Source organism: Tursiops truncatus, chromosome 3 (assembly GCF_011762595.2).
Source record: "Tursiops truncatus isolate mTurTru1 chromosome 3, mTurTru1.mat.Y, whole genome shotgun sequence".
NCBI lineage: Eukaryota > Metazoa > Chordata > Mammalia > Artiodactyla > Delphinidae > Tursiops > Tursiops truncatus.
The window spans coordinates 117,594,312-117,609,223 of record NC_047036.1 but is presented as its reverse complement, the minus strand read 5'-3'; the positions used below and the strand labels follow the sequence as shown (position 1 = coordinate 117,609,223).

Sequence of the window (14,912 nt, the reverse complement as noted above, 5' to 3'; positions counted from 1 at the left end):
GGGCACTAATTAGGTTTAGATAAAGTCATGAGGGTGGAGCCCATGATGGGATTAGTGTCTTTATAAGAAGAGGAAGAAATATCAGAGCTGCTTCTTAAACCACGTATACATACATGGTGTATGTATACATACATGGTGTATGTATACATACATGGTGTATGTATACGTACATGGTGAGGAGGCTGCAGCCTGCAAGCCAGGAAGAAGACCATCATTAAGAAACCAACTGCTACATAGAGAATGGACTTGAGGACACGGGGAAGGGGAAGCTGGGATGAAGTGAGAGAGTGGCATGGACATATATACATTACCAAATGTAAAATAGATAGCTAGTGGGAAGCAGCCACATAGCACAGGGAGATCAGCTTGGTGGTTTGTGACCACCAAGAGGGGTGGGATAGGGAGGGTGGGAGGAAGGGAGACGCAAGAGGGAAGAGATATGAGAACATATGTATATGTATAGCTGATTCACTTTGTTATAAAGCAGAAACTAACACACCATTGTAAAGCAATTATACTCCAATAAAGACGTTAAAAAAAAAAAAAACAGAAACCAACTGCTGGCACCTTGGTCTTTGACTTCCCAGCCTCCAGAACTATGCGAAATAAATATCTGTTGTTTAAGCCACCAGTCTATGGTATTTTGTTAGAGAAGCCTGAGCAGACTAAGACATTCTGAATTGCCATCTCTGTAATGTTCAAACATTCCATATATATATGTCTATTTTTTTTTATATGTCTATTTTTGAGCTCCCTAATCTATTACATTTGTCAAATTTTCTGCCTGTGCACCAATATCAGACTATCTTGATTAATATAGCTTTATAACAAGTCAATAATAAGTAAGGCAAATTTTTAATCCTACTTTTTTTCTTAAGAAGTTTACTAGCTCTTATTTTATTCTTTCATATGAATTTTAAAGTAATGTAATGTTTAAAGTAATGTTGTCCTGGGGGAGAAGAGAATTTATAACTTTAAAACATTGAATCTTCCAATTCAGGAACATCATATATTTCTCCATTTATATAAGTCATCTTAGTGTCTCTTCACAAAGGCATATGGTTTCTCCATAGAGGCCTTATACTTTATTAGTTAGACTTATTCCTAGCTACTTGATTTTTTTAAATTATTATAAATTCTATCTTTAAAATGTCAATTTCTGTTTACTGCTTTATAAAATAAATTGATTTTATATTGATTTTCCAAATTCAGCAACTTTACTAAACTCTTTAATTATAATATTTTATCTGTAGGTACTTTTGGATTTTCTTTGTACTCCTTAGTATCATCTACAAATAATAACAACTTTGCTTCTTATTCTGCAATCTACATAACTTGTATTTCTTTGCCTTATTATTCTGGCCAAAACTTCCAGTACAATATCAAATAAATGTAATAGTGGGCATTTGTGTCCTGTTTCTGATGTCAGAGGAAAGGTTTTAACATTTCACCATTAATGTGTTTTGCTGTACATGTTTTCATATCATTTAAGGATTAAGGAAGTTTTATTTCTAATTTAAGGAGTTTTTCCCCCCATTATAAACAGAATTTTATCCAATCCTTCTTCTGTGTCTCTAAAAATTATTGTATGATTTTTTTCTCTTTTACTTTATGTCAGTGAGTGATATTGGCTTTTAATTTTCCTTTCTTGATATCAGGGTTATGCAAAACATTTTAAGGGCGTCTTCTCCCTTTTTTTCTATTCTATGGTAGTGTTTGTATAAGATTGGAATTATTTCTTCCTTGAATTTTTGGTACTACTCACAGCGCCTTTCTTTCTTCCTTTGTTTTTTAAAGAAAAGTTTTTCTAATTAACTTGAAAAGTAGTTTAAGTGGGTAAGCAGAAGGGTACCTTGTATAATGCTAGACAGTTGCAGTATGGGAAGAAATGGACTGAGGCCCTGAGATGAAATTGGGGTGGTCCTCTACATCTGGGGAATAGGGACAGCAGCTCTCAGTGGAGCCCAGGCAGCGCCAGTTGTGACCCGACTGTGCGTTTGGTTTCAACCGGCGTCGTCCGCGAGTCCTGCGCTGGGTTACTTTACACTAGTGAAATGTTAACCAGCCATATTGGCTCAATAAATAGCTTCAGTAAGGAGTGAATTTCTTTCTAGAAATCAGTGCCTATTTTTCCTGGAAACTCCATTTTAAATAGTCCGGTTCCATCTGAAGTCAAGCTGTTGTCATTGCTGTCATTCCATGATGTTCTCTCCCGTGACACCTGTAGGTCAGATGAACCACTTTTTTGATTTAGAGATACTTACGTCCTTTGTGTTAAAGTTATTTTGAAGGGGTTGACTTGCTGGATGGCTCTATTCTTTTTCCTCCAGGAAGAAGGGGAGAAATGTACTTGGAAGTAATGTATGTTTATATCAATTTGCAAATTCCTGTACATATATATATATATATACATATATATATATGTATATATATATGTATATATATATATTTTTTTTTTTTTCGGTACGCGGGCCTCTCACCGTTGTGGCCTCTTCCATCACGGAGCACAGGCTCCGGACACGCAGGTTCAGCAGCCATGGCTTACGGGCCCAGCCGCTCCATGGCATGTGGGATCCTCCCGGACCGGGGCACAAACCCGTGTCCCCTGCATTGGCAGGCGGACTCTCAACCACTGTGCCACCAGGGAAGCCCTAGCGATATATTTTTTTAAGCGTGAATGTAACAACATACTGTGAATTCCATCTTGGTTACAAATGAGACTCCTTTAGTCAGTTATGCAAATAAAATCAGTTCTTAAAAAAAAAACCAGAAAGAAAAAAACCTTATGGTTTAGTGGCTCCGATGATACCAAGCCCACGGTAAGCAGCTCTTATGACATTATGATCGTTTGATGTCCCATAGTCAGCCACTCATTCTCTACTAGGGCTCAGGAGCATGACAGCATCTACTTATAAGGACACAGAAGTTATCTGCTATAGAAGGCATGGATCTGCACTATAAGATTTGCACTATAATCATCCTACTGTGGCTTGCTGGAAACTCCACACAGCATCCTTATCCACTACTGGCATTTTTAGCAACATCAGATTGACTAGATGACATCAGATTGGCTAGTATTATCGTTTCAACCTGCTACGTATCTTTTCCTTACTCCGGGCCCTGCTCAAACCTGGCAGCATTTTGAGTTCCAAATATGGTATATGCTGCCTCTAAAATCCAGAGAGGTCCCCAAAGACAGTGCCTCTCTTTTAGTGGTAAGAGATGCAAGAGATAACTTGTATTTTACCTTGGGGGTGTGATTTCCTGGCATGCCCCAGACCCCTAGAATCATCACTGATGGGGCAGGCCCCTGAATCTTCACGGGGCTAATCTTTTACTCTTTGACATGCATGTGTCCTGCTAGGCCATCTAGGGTCCTTTTCATTTACTGCTCATTAGGCCCAATTAGCATGATGTCATCAATATGGTAGTCTAACATTATGTTCTGCAGAATGTTCAATGTTGAGGTCTTTGTGGAGTATGTTACAAAAGAAAGGGAAAGAGTTAACATAGCTCTGGGGCAAGACAGTGAATATATTTTGCTGCCCTGTTATGAGAAGATGAACTGCTTTTGATTTTATTCACTGGTGGAGTTTAGGATGAATGCATTCACCAGAAAAATAGCCACCTACCAAGTGCTAAAGGTTATACTAATCTGCTCCAGTAGAGATAACCACTGGTATGCAGCTGTAATTGGAGCTGCCAGTTGATTAAGCAAATTGCAGTCCATTGTCATCACTATGATCCATCCAGTTTTTGCAGGGGGTGAACAGGTGAATTAAATGAGGATATGAGGAGACTATCACCTCTGCATACTTTAACTTTTAGACTGTAGTGCTCATCTCTGAAATTAGGATGCAGTGTTACTTATTTACTATCTTGGCTAGGGAAAGGGAAATTTCAGGTTTTCCACTATAAAGTTTCTTACCCTACCAGTCAGGGAACAAATGAAAGGGTTTGACATTGAAGGTTTCTAAGACCATCCCCAGGTTTGGTGATTTGCTAGAAAGACTCATGAGACTCAGCATATAGTCATACTCATGACTGTGAGAATGTAAAACGATACAGTAAAAGGATACAAAGAAAAATCAGCAAAGGGAAAAGGTGCCTTGGACAAAATCTGGAGGAAAGTAGATAGAAATTTCTAAGATCCTCTTCCTTGGATTCACACAGAATGTGCTTCATTCTTCTAGCATCAGATTGAAACAACATGTATGAAGTGTTGTCTACCAGCGAAGCTTACCTGAAATCCAGGGGTTTTATTGGGTGCTGGACACATGGGCATCCCCTGCCTAGCATAAACTACATTGTTTGTATATACAGTCTAGGCACAGTAAATGGCCTTTATCAGTTATGAAACGCTGGGGACAGTCTCCAAATCCAAGTCCCAGATGCCAAAAAAGGGCCAACCTTGCAAGCAGGGCTTTCTAAGGATAGGAGTCTCAGGCCTGCTATGGTAACTCTTTCCTGCACAGCCCATCCCCTTGGCCCTTGGCCAAGGTGTCTTTATAACAAGATTATCATCAGTAGGACCCCATGTAGCAGGGTGAGACCAACATACAACATTGGCCTCAGTTATGCCCTCCATGGGTCCTAGATTTGGCCAGTTAAACAAATCCCACTAACCGTAAAGGCCTACCTTAGAAAGCCAGGTATCTTCCTGTTTAAGTTTTTGTTGTAACCTTTTCACCTGACCCAAGGCATCAAGTCAGGCACAGCACAACTCTGGCTAGGAAGTTGAAGCTGACACAAATGCCTTGTAGGGCTGAGGCAGTGTCATGATAGCAGGGTACACATGGAAGAAATACAGTCCCAGAGGGCACATGTAGTACCTCTGGAAACAGAGAGTTTACATAGTTAGGGCACCCCAAGCAGGACATACATTAGTTAGGCAGTACTGGTTAACAGAGACTTCAAGATGGCCTCTAACCATGGGGCCTCCTGCTCCAGGATTCTCAGTTCAGTCCAAATAATTCAGTTCAGTTTTTGGTTTCAAAGGGGCTTCCCGAGGCAGTTGGTTCCAAACAGTTTTGCTTGTGCATGACATCACCTTTTCCACCTCACAGGCGTGGACAGCATCTGGAAGTGTTCTGACATGGAAAGTGCAGGAGCTGGAGCCATTCTCTGCTGCCTCATAGTCAGCACTGTCAGGTGTGATTGTGGGCTCAGCAGTCCATTTGAATCCAGAATGCTCACAGCAGCTTGGAAAAGCAGCATGGGGAGTTTTCCTTCAAGAAGAGAGGGAAGCTTCCAGGAAGAGTTCTGAAAAACAAACATTGTTAATGTCCTCCCCACTCTCTGTGCCTCCCCGGGCTGTGTTTTCTTCATTGTTAAAAAATCAATGTGTCCCATTCAGCAATTATGACTTTATATTTTTTAGTCATCCTCTCCTCTTACCCAGATCTTTTGTCTGAAAGTGTCATATGCAAGACAAAAGCATTTTCACAGAAACAATTTTTAATATAATTTTTACCATAAAGTCATATCATGTTAAGGAATTTATCATGATGATATCCTGAATTTTCAAAGGTTTTCAAAATGGATTTACACGGATCAATCTCTTTCTGGGGATGGTTGCATTTAACAGTCAAATTGCCTTAATAAGATGTGTGTACTAGGTAAAAGGTGAGGGAAATAGAGTCACACTATCAGTTCATTGATGCAAATTGCAACCAATCTAGAAATCTGAACACAAGTCAATAGCAGTGGAACATACCCCATTGGGGGTCCAGAGTCTGATCTGTCAGGAGTGGGTGGAGGGGGTCATAGTTACTGTGATGTGCCTTCCCCCAACTTGCAGCTTTCCACAGTACTCACAAATTAGAAATGCAACCGTTCTCTGTATATCTCTATCAGAAATATAGAGCCAGGGCTTCCCTGGTGGCGCAGTGGTTGTGAGTCCGCCTGCCGATGCAGGGGACACGGGTTCGTGTCCCGGTCTGGGAGGATCCCACATGCCACAGAACGGCTGGGCCCGTGAGCCATGGCCGCTGAGCCTGCGCCTCCGGAGCCTGTGCTCCGCAGTGGGAGAGGCCACAACAGTGAGAGGCCCGCATACCGCAAAAAAAAAAAAGGGAAAAAAAAGAAAAAAAAAAAGATATATAGAGCCAGTCAGCACCTCAATTACAGATGGCCCCATCAGTAAATAAGACTTTCCTGTGGGCATCTGTAAGTGGTCCAGATGGTCCAGCCAGCATCCATGTTTTCTCTGTTTAAGGCCCCACAAGGGGGTTTCCTAAATCTGCAACAGGCACAGCATCTGTGTTCCCTTTATGGAGCCTGTGGCTGCTTTCAGTTTAGCACAGCTCATGCTATAACTGAAATGGTGCTTAGAAGATAGTATCAGATTTTCCCTTAGAGCCAGATCTAGGCGATTAGGATCTGTGAGTTCAGAATGCCAAGAAAGCCGGTGGTAAGGGACAGTGGAAATGCTCCCCAAATCCAAGTTCCCAGATAATAGCCAAGGGCCAACCTTGCAAGCAGGGCCTTGTAAGGATAGAGTATTAAGCCTGCTACATTAATTCTTTTCTGCACAGGCTTCTTCCAGCTGATAAGTATATCTATCCCAATTATACACTCAGGGACCCAGGAAATAATCACATGGTAGGTCTGGTTGCTTTGGACCCACTCTGAGATGGATTTGGGCCTAAATTCCATTCATCTCTTCATCTCTATAAGCCTGCATTATAACTGAAGGACCATTATGGTGTTTTAGGTCACCTCTTATCAGAGTCTGCTCAGGAACTATATTTCACCTTCCTTGAGAAGTCTGGATAATCCACTTTCCCAAGTGCAGTTACCCAGGCAAACAGCTGCAGATCTCTTTAGGAAAGGATAGAAGGAACACTTAGAGTCTTTAGCTGCAGTGGCATTGCCCTTCCTTAAAGAGGGTCATCTTCCCCTTCTAACAGGCTCTGGTATGTGATCTGACATATCTAAAAACAGGGTGAGGGACTGCAATTGTCCACTGCAGTAGCTGTATACCAGCTCTCAAATATCTTTATTAAACAAGTCAAGCAACATTTTATTTGGCTGTCTATCTTTCTCACTCCCAGGAACACCGTGGTTTATTAGGCATAGCTACAATCCCTATGTGTAAAAACACCTTGGTTGCCATGATGGTCTTGCTGCTGCCGCAGTAGTTAAATCTACTTTGCCACTAATTATGTGAAGCCATTTGGTCTCTGTTATTCTGAAATCTCATTATCCTCATTCATGCCAGAGAGCTCAGTTCTTTGCCAGCATCAATACCACAAACCCTTGTCTATAGGGGATAGTTACCCACTGAGCTTTACAAAAATGTCAGTCTTTTCCTCACTAGAAGCCTCACTTCTGGGCCATCTTAGGGAACATAATTGTTGGGTTCTCAGGGTTTATACAGTAAACCCATTCTAACATTCCCACCTCTCCGAGCCTTCTGATATTCTCCTCCATACTATGTTCAAGGGTAGTTCATATCTCTACTACATTTATTAGCCATTAATTGTGTCTAATCTTCAAAAAGCCTTTGACCTTTCTGGCCAAAGTATTAGGATCTGGTCCAGGTATCCTTGCCAGAAGCTTAAATCCCAAGTCATGGGCAAGTTCTCCATGTCATTTAATTCTACCAAATCTAGGCTTATATTCTGTACCCTGGTCCAATACCCTCAAAATCCACTCTCACATTTTCCCTGTATCCTGCTGGTATGTATTGGTCAGGCCTTGCAATTCTTTCTGTGAAAGTTATCTCCCCCAGAATGGAGAGTATACTTTTCCATAGGTTATAGCCTAAAAGGAATGTGGATTAGAGGGACAGATGTGGAGAAGAACAAGTGTCACTTTGTAAAGCACCTGCCTCCTAAGTTTGTTGTATGATTTCCAGGAAAGGGGATAGTGCTTTCCTCTGGCAAGTAGTAAAAGTCTGCTTATGTTGGCCTGGAGGAGTCAGAGAGTCAAGGGCTTTAAGATTTTCATGTTCATTTAGCAGCAAATACTGGTATAGCTGGGGAAAGGGCTATTTGATATCTTATGGATAGAACTATGCCTGGCACATAGTAAGCATTATGTAATGTTTTAAAAGTAAAAAGCCACATAATTGACCTTCTTTTCAATTTCAGTATTAATATTCACAACTGCAGTGTTGAACATTTAGTGAGCATTCGTATGAGGCACATATATCTACATACTCTGTGCTCCATTCTGGAGAGTTCCGTAAAATATCTCTCACCCAGTGTGATACTGTGATTTATAATAGGAAATATATATTTGATCTTCGTCCTCGGTTTCTGATACGGCTCTTAAAACCCTTGGAATTTCCTAAGTGAAGTGAAGAGAGCAATAAAGGTGTCTCTTGTTATGTTATGTTAATGAGCTGACTTTTGGAACAGCACCTAAGGATGGGATGCTGGTTGCCAGGAGAACCAAACATGTTATTAGAGGGTTAGAACTTTCAGTCCTTCCCCTGACATCTGGGGAGGGGAGAGGGACTGGAGATTGAGTTTAATCACCAATGACCAATGATTTAATCAACCATGCCTATGTAATGAAGCCTCCAGAAAAACCCAAAAGGACAGGGTTCAGAGAGCTTCTCAGTTGGTGAACACATGGATATTTGGGGAGAGTGGCACATTAGGAGGGCATGGGAGCTCTGTGCCCCTTTCCCCATACCCTGCACTACGCATCTCTTCCATCTGGCTCTTCCTGAGTTATACCCTTTTATAATAAACTGGTAATTTAGTAAGTAAAATGTTTCTCTGAGTTCTGCGCCACTCTAGCAAATTAATCAAACCCAAGCTTTGTGGGAACCTCTGATTTACAGTCAGTCGGTCAGAAGTACAGGTACAGCAGTACAGCAACCTGGGCTTGCCACTGGTGTTTGGAGTCTGAGAAGGGAATCTTGGGACCCTCCAATCCGTAGCCAGTTGGTCAGAAGCACAGGTAACAACATGGGCTCGCAATTGGCATCTGCAGTTGGGGTTGCGGGGGGAGTCTTGTGGGACTGGGTTCTCAACTTGTGGAATCAGGTGCCATCTCAGGGGAGATAGTGTCAGAACTGAGTTGACTTGTAGGATACCCAGCTGGTGTCAGAGCATTGCTTGTTGGAGGTGTGGAAGAAAACCCCCTCTCCTCACATTGAAATTGGGTGCTCAGAACACAAAAGAGTTGACGTCAGTGACGTGGGATTTGCTAGATTAGCCCTGGCTCACGGAAACACGTGGTTTGGGAAGAGAAAGGATGAAAGGGCAGGGGATGAAGAACCTCTGATTCCTGGGCCACATGGTCACCCATGGTATGGAGCAGCAGCTCGCTGTAGTCAGTTACTAAAGGTAAAAGTTACCAGTGGAATCCAAATCCTGGGGAATGGAATCACTGGGTGTATAAGGAAGTGCAAAATAATAAGAAGGATGCTAAACATACAATCCCTTGGTTATTGTTATCTGTAATAGCTAAACTAAAAGTAAAAGAGAATGCTGGGTTAGACCTTGATGCTGGTCCAAACTCAGATTTCAGTGAGTCTGAGCTTGGGCCACTAGCCTCAAAGCTGCCCCCAAGGTAAAAAATGTGCAGGGACAACAGAAAGGCCTCTAAGATCTCTGGTCACAAAGAAGGTAATCAACATGGGGCGGGTGGGAGGGGGAGAGGACAAAACCAAGAAACTCCTGAAGCCAGGGTTATGGTGTGAAGGAATTGTTTCATTTTGTAGATCAGTATCATCAGCTTCCTGAAGAACGTTTACTGAAATGAATCATAACTAATGTGGGGGCTGTGTCTTTGGTTTTGAGTGCTGCAGAGTGGAAGAGCATGTTTGGGTTGATACAGGGCCCACAGCTCACTATGGAACAATCACAGATGACTATATGTGAGTCAGATACACAAGAGGTTATTCCTGAGGGAACAGCCAGCCTGATGGACCAGATAAAAGCCACTGCAAGGTCTGTTTACCCTGCAGTGTTTGTCTTCCTCTATGAATGCCAAGTGGAAAACTTCAGATGAAATAGCTGATATGCTTCATATGCAAACCATGTGGTACTGGCTTTATGATGAGCAAAATATTCACCCGCTGAATATACCTGTTACCCAGGTCATGGTAATTCTGAGGTTAAAGGGGCCCCTTCACATGGGCATCCCATATAAGCCTATTGTTGCCAAATCAAAAAAGCGTTCAGGGCTTCCCTGGTGGTGCAGTGGTTAAGAATCTGCCTGCTAATGCAGGGGACACGGGTTCGAGCCCTGGTCCGGGAAGATCCCACATGCTGCGGAACAACTAAGCCTGTGCATCACAACTACTGAGCCTGGGCTCTAGAGCCCGTGAGCCACAACTACTGAAGCCCACACGCCTAGAGCCCGTGCTCTGCAACAAAAGAAGCCACCACAATGAGAAGCCCGTGCACCCCAACGAAGAGTAGCCCCGACACGCCACAACTAGAGAGTCCGTACGCAGCAACAAAGACCCAACGCAGCCAAAAATAAATTAAAAAAAAAATGTTCAGGAAACATCAAATTTGCTATCTTAGCTTCCCCTCACTGGGTCTTATAGATGCTAATAAAAACATTAAGTTAATTAACTAGAGAATGGGGAGAGGCCAAGGGGGAAGTCACAGGACTCTTCCCAAGGAGGTAGAAATTTTAAAACAGTTATTAAGGAATAAGATGAGGGACTTCCCTGGTGATCCACTGGTTAAGACCCCATGCTCTGAATGCAGGGTGCCTGGGTTCGATCCCTGGTCAGGGAACTAGATTCTGTATGCCACAACGAAGATCCCACCTGCTGCAACTAAGACCTGGCGTGGCCAAATAAATAAATAAATAATAAATAGGTAAATAAATTATTTTTTAAAAAGGAATAAGATGAATGAAGTGAATATCAATAGGAGCAAAACAAAGAGAAAACAGAAAGGGGAGTCACAGGACTCATTCCAGAAGAGTAGAAATCCTTAGATGGTTATTTTAAAAATGGAGTGAATAAAATGGACATTGATTGGGTTAAAACAAAGTTTTAATACAGTACTACCTAAGGTTGGGTGGGCCAAAGGAACCCCCCCCCTTTGATCTCTCAACATTAAAGTTGAGAGAGTCCACTCTATTTACCCCTGTTTGGAGAAATTTTAAAAGTCAGAAGGCAGATATTACAATGAGAAACCTGACTGGAAATTGCATGGGAGAGTGGGCAGGCCGATTTATAAGGTAAAGATTGACAAAAGGGCCAGGGTCACTTGGCTCAACCCCTCACTGGGTAGCCAAAGACTTTTGCACTGGAGTGGGTAAAATGGTCAGGGGCTGGAGAAGAGAAGTTTCCAGGACTCAACTGTGGTACCAAAGCCCATTGGTGAAACCCAATTAGATTAAGATTAGATTAGATTAAGATTACCTAAAAAAGGTAATGGTTGATAGGATTATGAAAGTTAGAATTATGTAAAGAAGTGTGGGGCTTTCTTGGTGGCACAGTGGTTAAGAATCCGCCTGCCAATGCAGGGGACACGGGTTCAAGCCCTGGTCAGGGAAGATCCCACATGCCGCGGAGCAACTAAGCCCGTGCACCGCAACTACTGAGCCTGCGCTCTGGAGCCCGCGATCCACAACTACTGAAGCCCGCATGCCTAGAGCCCGTGCTCCTCAACGAGAAGCCACCGCAATGAGAAACCCATGCACCGCAACGAAAAGTAGCCCCCGCTCGCCGCAACTGGAGAAAGCCCGCGTGCAGCAATGAAGGCCCAATGCAGCCAAAAATAAAATAAAAAATAAATTAAAAAAAAAAGAAGTGTGTCAACTTTTCCTGAATGTTTTATGGGAATGCATATTACGAAGGGCAAGGGAACACTTCGCCTACCTAATATTGTAAAATCAAAACCTGTGGATGCTATACACTACCGAATGTAAAATAGTTGGCTGGTGGGAAGCAGCAGCATAGCACAGGGAGATCGGCTTGGTGCTTTGCGATGACCTAGAGGGGTGGGATAGGGAAGATGGGAGGGAGGCTCAAGAGGGAGGGGATACGGGGACATGTGTATGCATATGGCTGATTCACTTTGTTGTGCAACAGAAACTAACACGATATTGTGAAGCAATTATACTCCAATAAAGTTCTATTAAAAAAAGAAGAAACCAGTGGATGAAGTCCTAATAGAGGCTACAGTTAGGAACATATGAGTTGTTGGAATTACAGTAAAAGTTTGTAGGAGAATCGGTATGTTTGAACTTACTAGAGAATGGACTTGAGGATATGGGGAAGGGGAAGGAGAAGCTGTGACAAAGTGAGAGAGTGGCATGGACATATATACACTACCAAACGTAAAATAGATAGCTAGTGGGAAGCAGCCGCATAGCACAGGGAGATCAGCTTGGTGGTTTGTGACCACCTGGAGGGGTGGGATAGGGAGGGTGGGAGGGAGGGAGACGCAAGAGGGAAGAGATATGAGAACATATGTATATGTATAGCTGATTCACTTTGTTATAAAGCAGAAACTAACACACCATTGTAAAGCAATTATACTCCAATAAAGATGTTAAAAAAAAAAAAAAAAAGAACAGGCTTTATGTGAAGTGCTTGTGTCTTTTTTACCAGATTGTATTTGGGAGATGGACACTGAATCTGACTGCGGAACATTTCCCCTACCTAGTATTGTCAAACAGGAGGTATGTAAATCCACCTTTCAAGCAATATTAATTGGACATGCTAAATGGGAACCAGTAAGATTGCCTGAGCCATACAGTGTAGAATGGAAGCTGGAGTGCTGGTGGGGACAAATTCTCTGTGCAATAGCCCTATGTGGGGCATATACTAGGGCTTATGGCTAGAGCCTGTGAGTGCTTCCCAGTGATGACTACTGGGACTTTGGACAAGAGAATTTCCACTTGAGGGGTGTTTACTCCCTTGGAGTAAAAAAAGACACAAGCACTTCCCATAAAGCCCTATAAAGAGCCCTTGCCTGGCTGACAGAGCTGCTTGGTTTGTAGATTCCAAGGTGAATGGACAACATCCTGTTTGGAAGGCCATCACTCTGATGGAAGGAGGTAAAAACAAATCAGCTTGGTGGGCTGAATTGCATGCTGTTTCCTCAGCAGTGATGGAAGGATTGAACAGTGGAAAAAAGCCACTATGTTTGGCTTTTTACTGACTCATGCACAGTGGCCAAAATGATTGGAATCGACAAGAAGATACACCTGTGTGTTTGCTTGAGGTGGCCAACTGGGTCCATGAGGTTGAGGGTTTGCAGCAAGGCAGAGATGGGCTGAATCTAAACATATTCCTCTTGTACCCTCTGAGGCACAAAATGTTTTATCTGCCAACAAAATACACAGAGACTGCAGATAGCTGTGTGACCAACTTCCTGGCGGGAAAGCCCTTGAGCACAGCTGGCTGTTACTGGTAGCCCTATGGGGCTACAAATGGGTCGTGATAGGAATAGACACTGATTCTGGTCTGGACTTCGCTTACCTGGTGGTAAATGCAAATGCTCAGAATATTGTGAGAGAATTGGAAGAGAAGATATTGCACCAATTTGTATAGCTGACTATCATTTCTTCAGACCAGTGACCTCACTTTACAGCCCATAATGTCCAACAATGGGCAGAGAGATATCCTCCTCAGAGTAATATTCTGATAGAGAATTGGAACAGGCAATTAAAACATTGATTGTCTAAAACAGGAGGAGATAAAAGCACGAAGGGCTGGTTTACACATATTCATGAGAATGTGCTCACACTCAACAAGAGGGGGGCTAAAAGAGTGTCCTCACTGAATAGATTTCTCTTGTTTTCCTGGTGGATCTGGGGCAGAAGGGTTGGGGAAGGTGCTGGTATACTTTCTTCTTCATATAACCTCATCTTTTTTTTTCTCCTACTTGTTGCATTGGTCATAGGACAGGGCTGCAATTACAAGGACAGGAAACATGAATGGATTCCTAAGTAAGGAACTATAACTATGTTTTTAACCTTATGTCAGAATTCCCAAGGGCCTAATGGGGCAGGATGTACCTTCACACCATCTGGCAAAATTGGGATTAACAGTGAATGCCACTATATTGCCTGGTGGTAAAGATAGCCCACTAGTTCTGCATCTATGTACCTTACTCTATGGGAACAGAGTGGACAGAGGAAGAAGCACTTGCTAGAGTAGTACTGCGGTCTGCAATCTACACCAGCATACTGGCTGAACCTAATGTCCCTTCCAAAGGTAGAAAAGTTTGGGATAAAATGGAAAGAAGAAAAAATAGTAGCTATTGGTAAAGGAATGAAAAATGGGTTATGTAATGAGGGAAATTCAATATTACATTAACACCTCGGAAGAGGCTCAGAGCAAGAGATGATACCCAGACTTTCTTGTTACCAACCCTCTAATCTTATTCCCTTTTACCCCATGGCATATAGGCCAAACCATTAGCCACCACTCATGAATAAGTGCTGTTATGGACTGAATTGTGTCCTTGCTGAAAAAGATATATCGGCATCCTAAACCCCAGTAGCTCAGAATGTAACTTCATTTGGAGATAGGGTCTTAACAGAGGTAATCAAGTTAAAACAAGGTCATTAGGATGGGTCCTAATCCGGGATGGTTGATGTCCTTATAAAAAGGGGAAATTTAAACACAGAGACAGACACGCATAGAGGGAAGACCATGTGAAGAGAAGGAGAAGATAGGGAGAAGATGGCATCCACATCCAAGGAAACAGAAATGGAGCAGATTCTCCCTCTCAGCCTTCACAAAGAACCCACCCTACTAACACCTTGATTTAAGACCTCTAGCCTCAAAAACTGTGAGACAATGAATTTCTATTATTTAAGCCACCCAGTTTGTGGTACTCTGTTATGGCAACCCTAGAAAACTAATACAAATGCAAATACATACCTCGGGCCATCTTTCTTTCCAAGAAAAGTGAACAGTCAGATGTACCACTCAAGGTTCTTTCCTATCAAGGGAAGAGAGGCAAGATAGG

The 14,912-nt window shown here is 42.5% G+C and overlaps 1 protein-coding gene across 2 annotated transcripts in view; it reads right to left on the bottom strand.

Moving 5' to 3' along the window:
- Nucleotides 1-2,725: 2,725 nt before the first annotated feature.
- The window catches only part of PCDHB15 (protocadherin beta 15), a 28,933-nt gene continuing 16,746 nt past the window's right edge, over nt 2,726-14,912 (bottom strand). Inside the window, exons 2-3 of one of the 2 annotated variants that reach the window (XM_073802610.1) lie at nt 14,825-14,885; nt 5,092-5,262 (exon numbers count right to left, since the gene is read on the bottom strand). In XM_073802610.1, the coding sequence (XP_073658711.1) occupies nt 5,231-5,262; nt 14,825-14,885 (93 nt within the window). In that variant the 3' untranslated portion in view covers nt 5,092-5,230. Of the gene's footprint in view, nt 5,263-14,824; nt 14,886-14,912 lie in introns of both variants that reach the window. The other variant, XM_073802608.1, reaches the window with a different exon arrangement.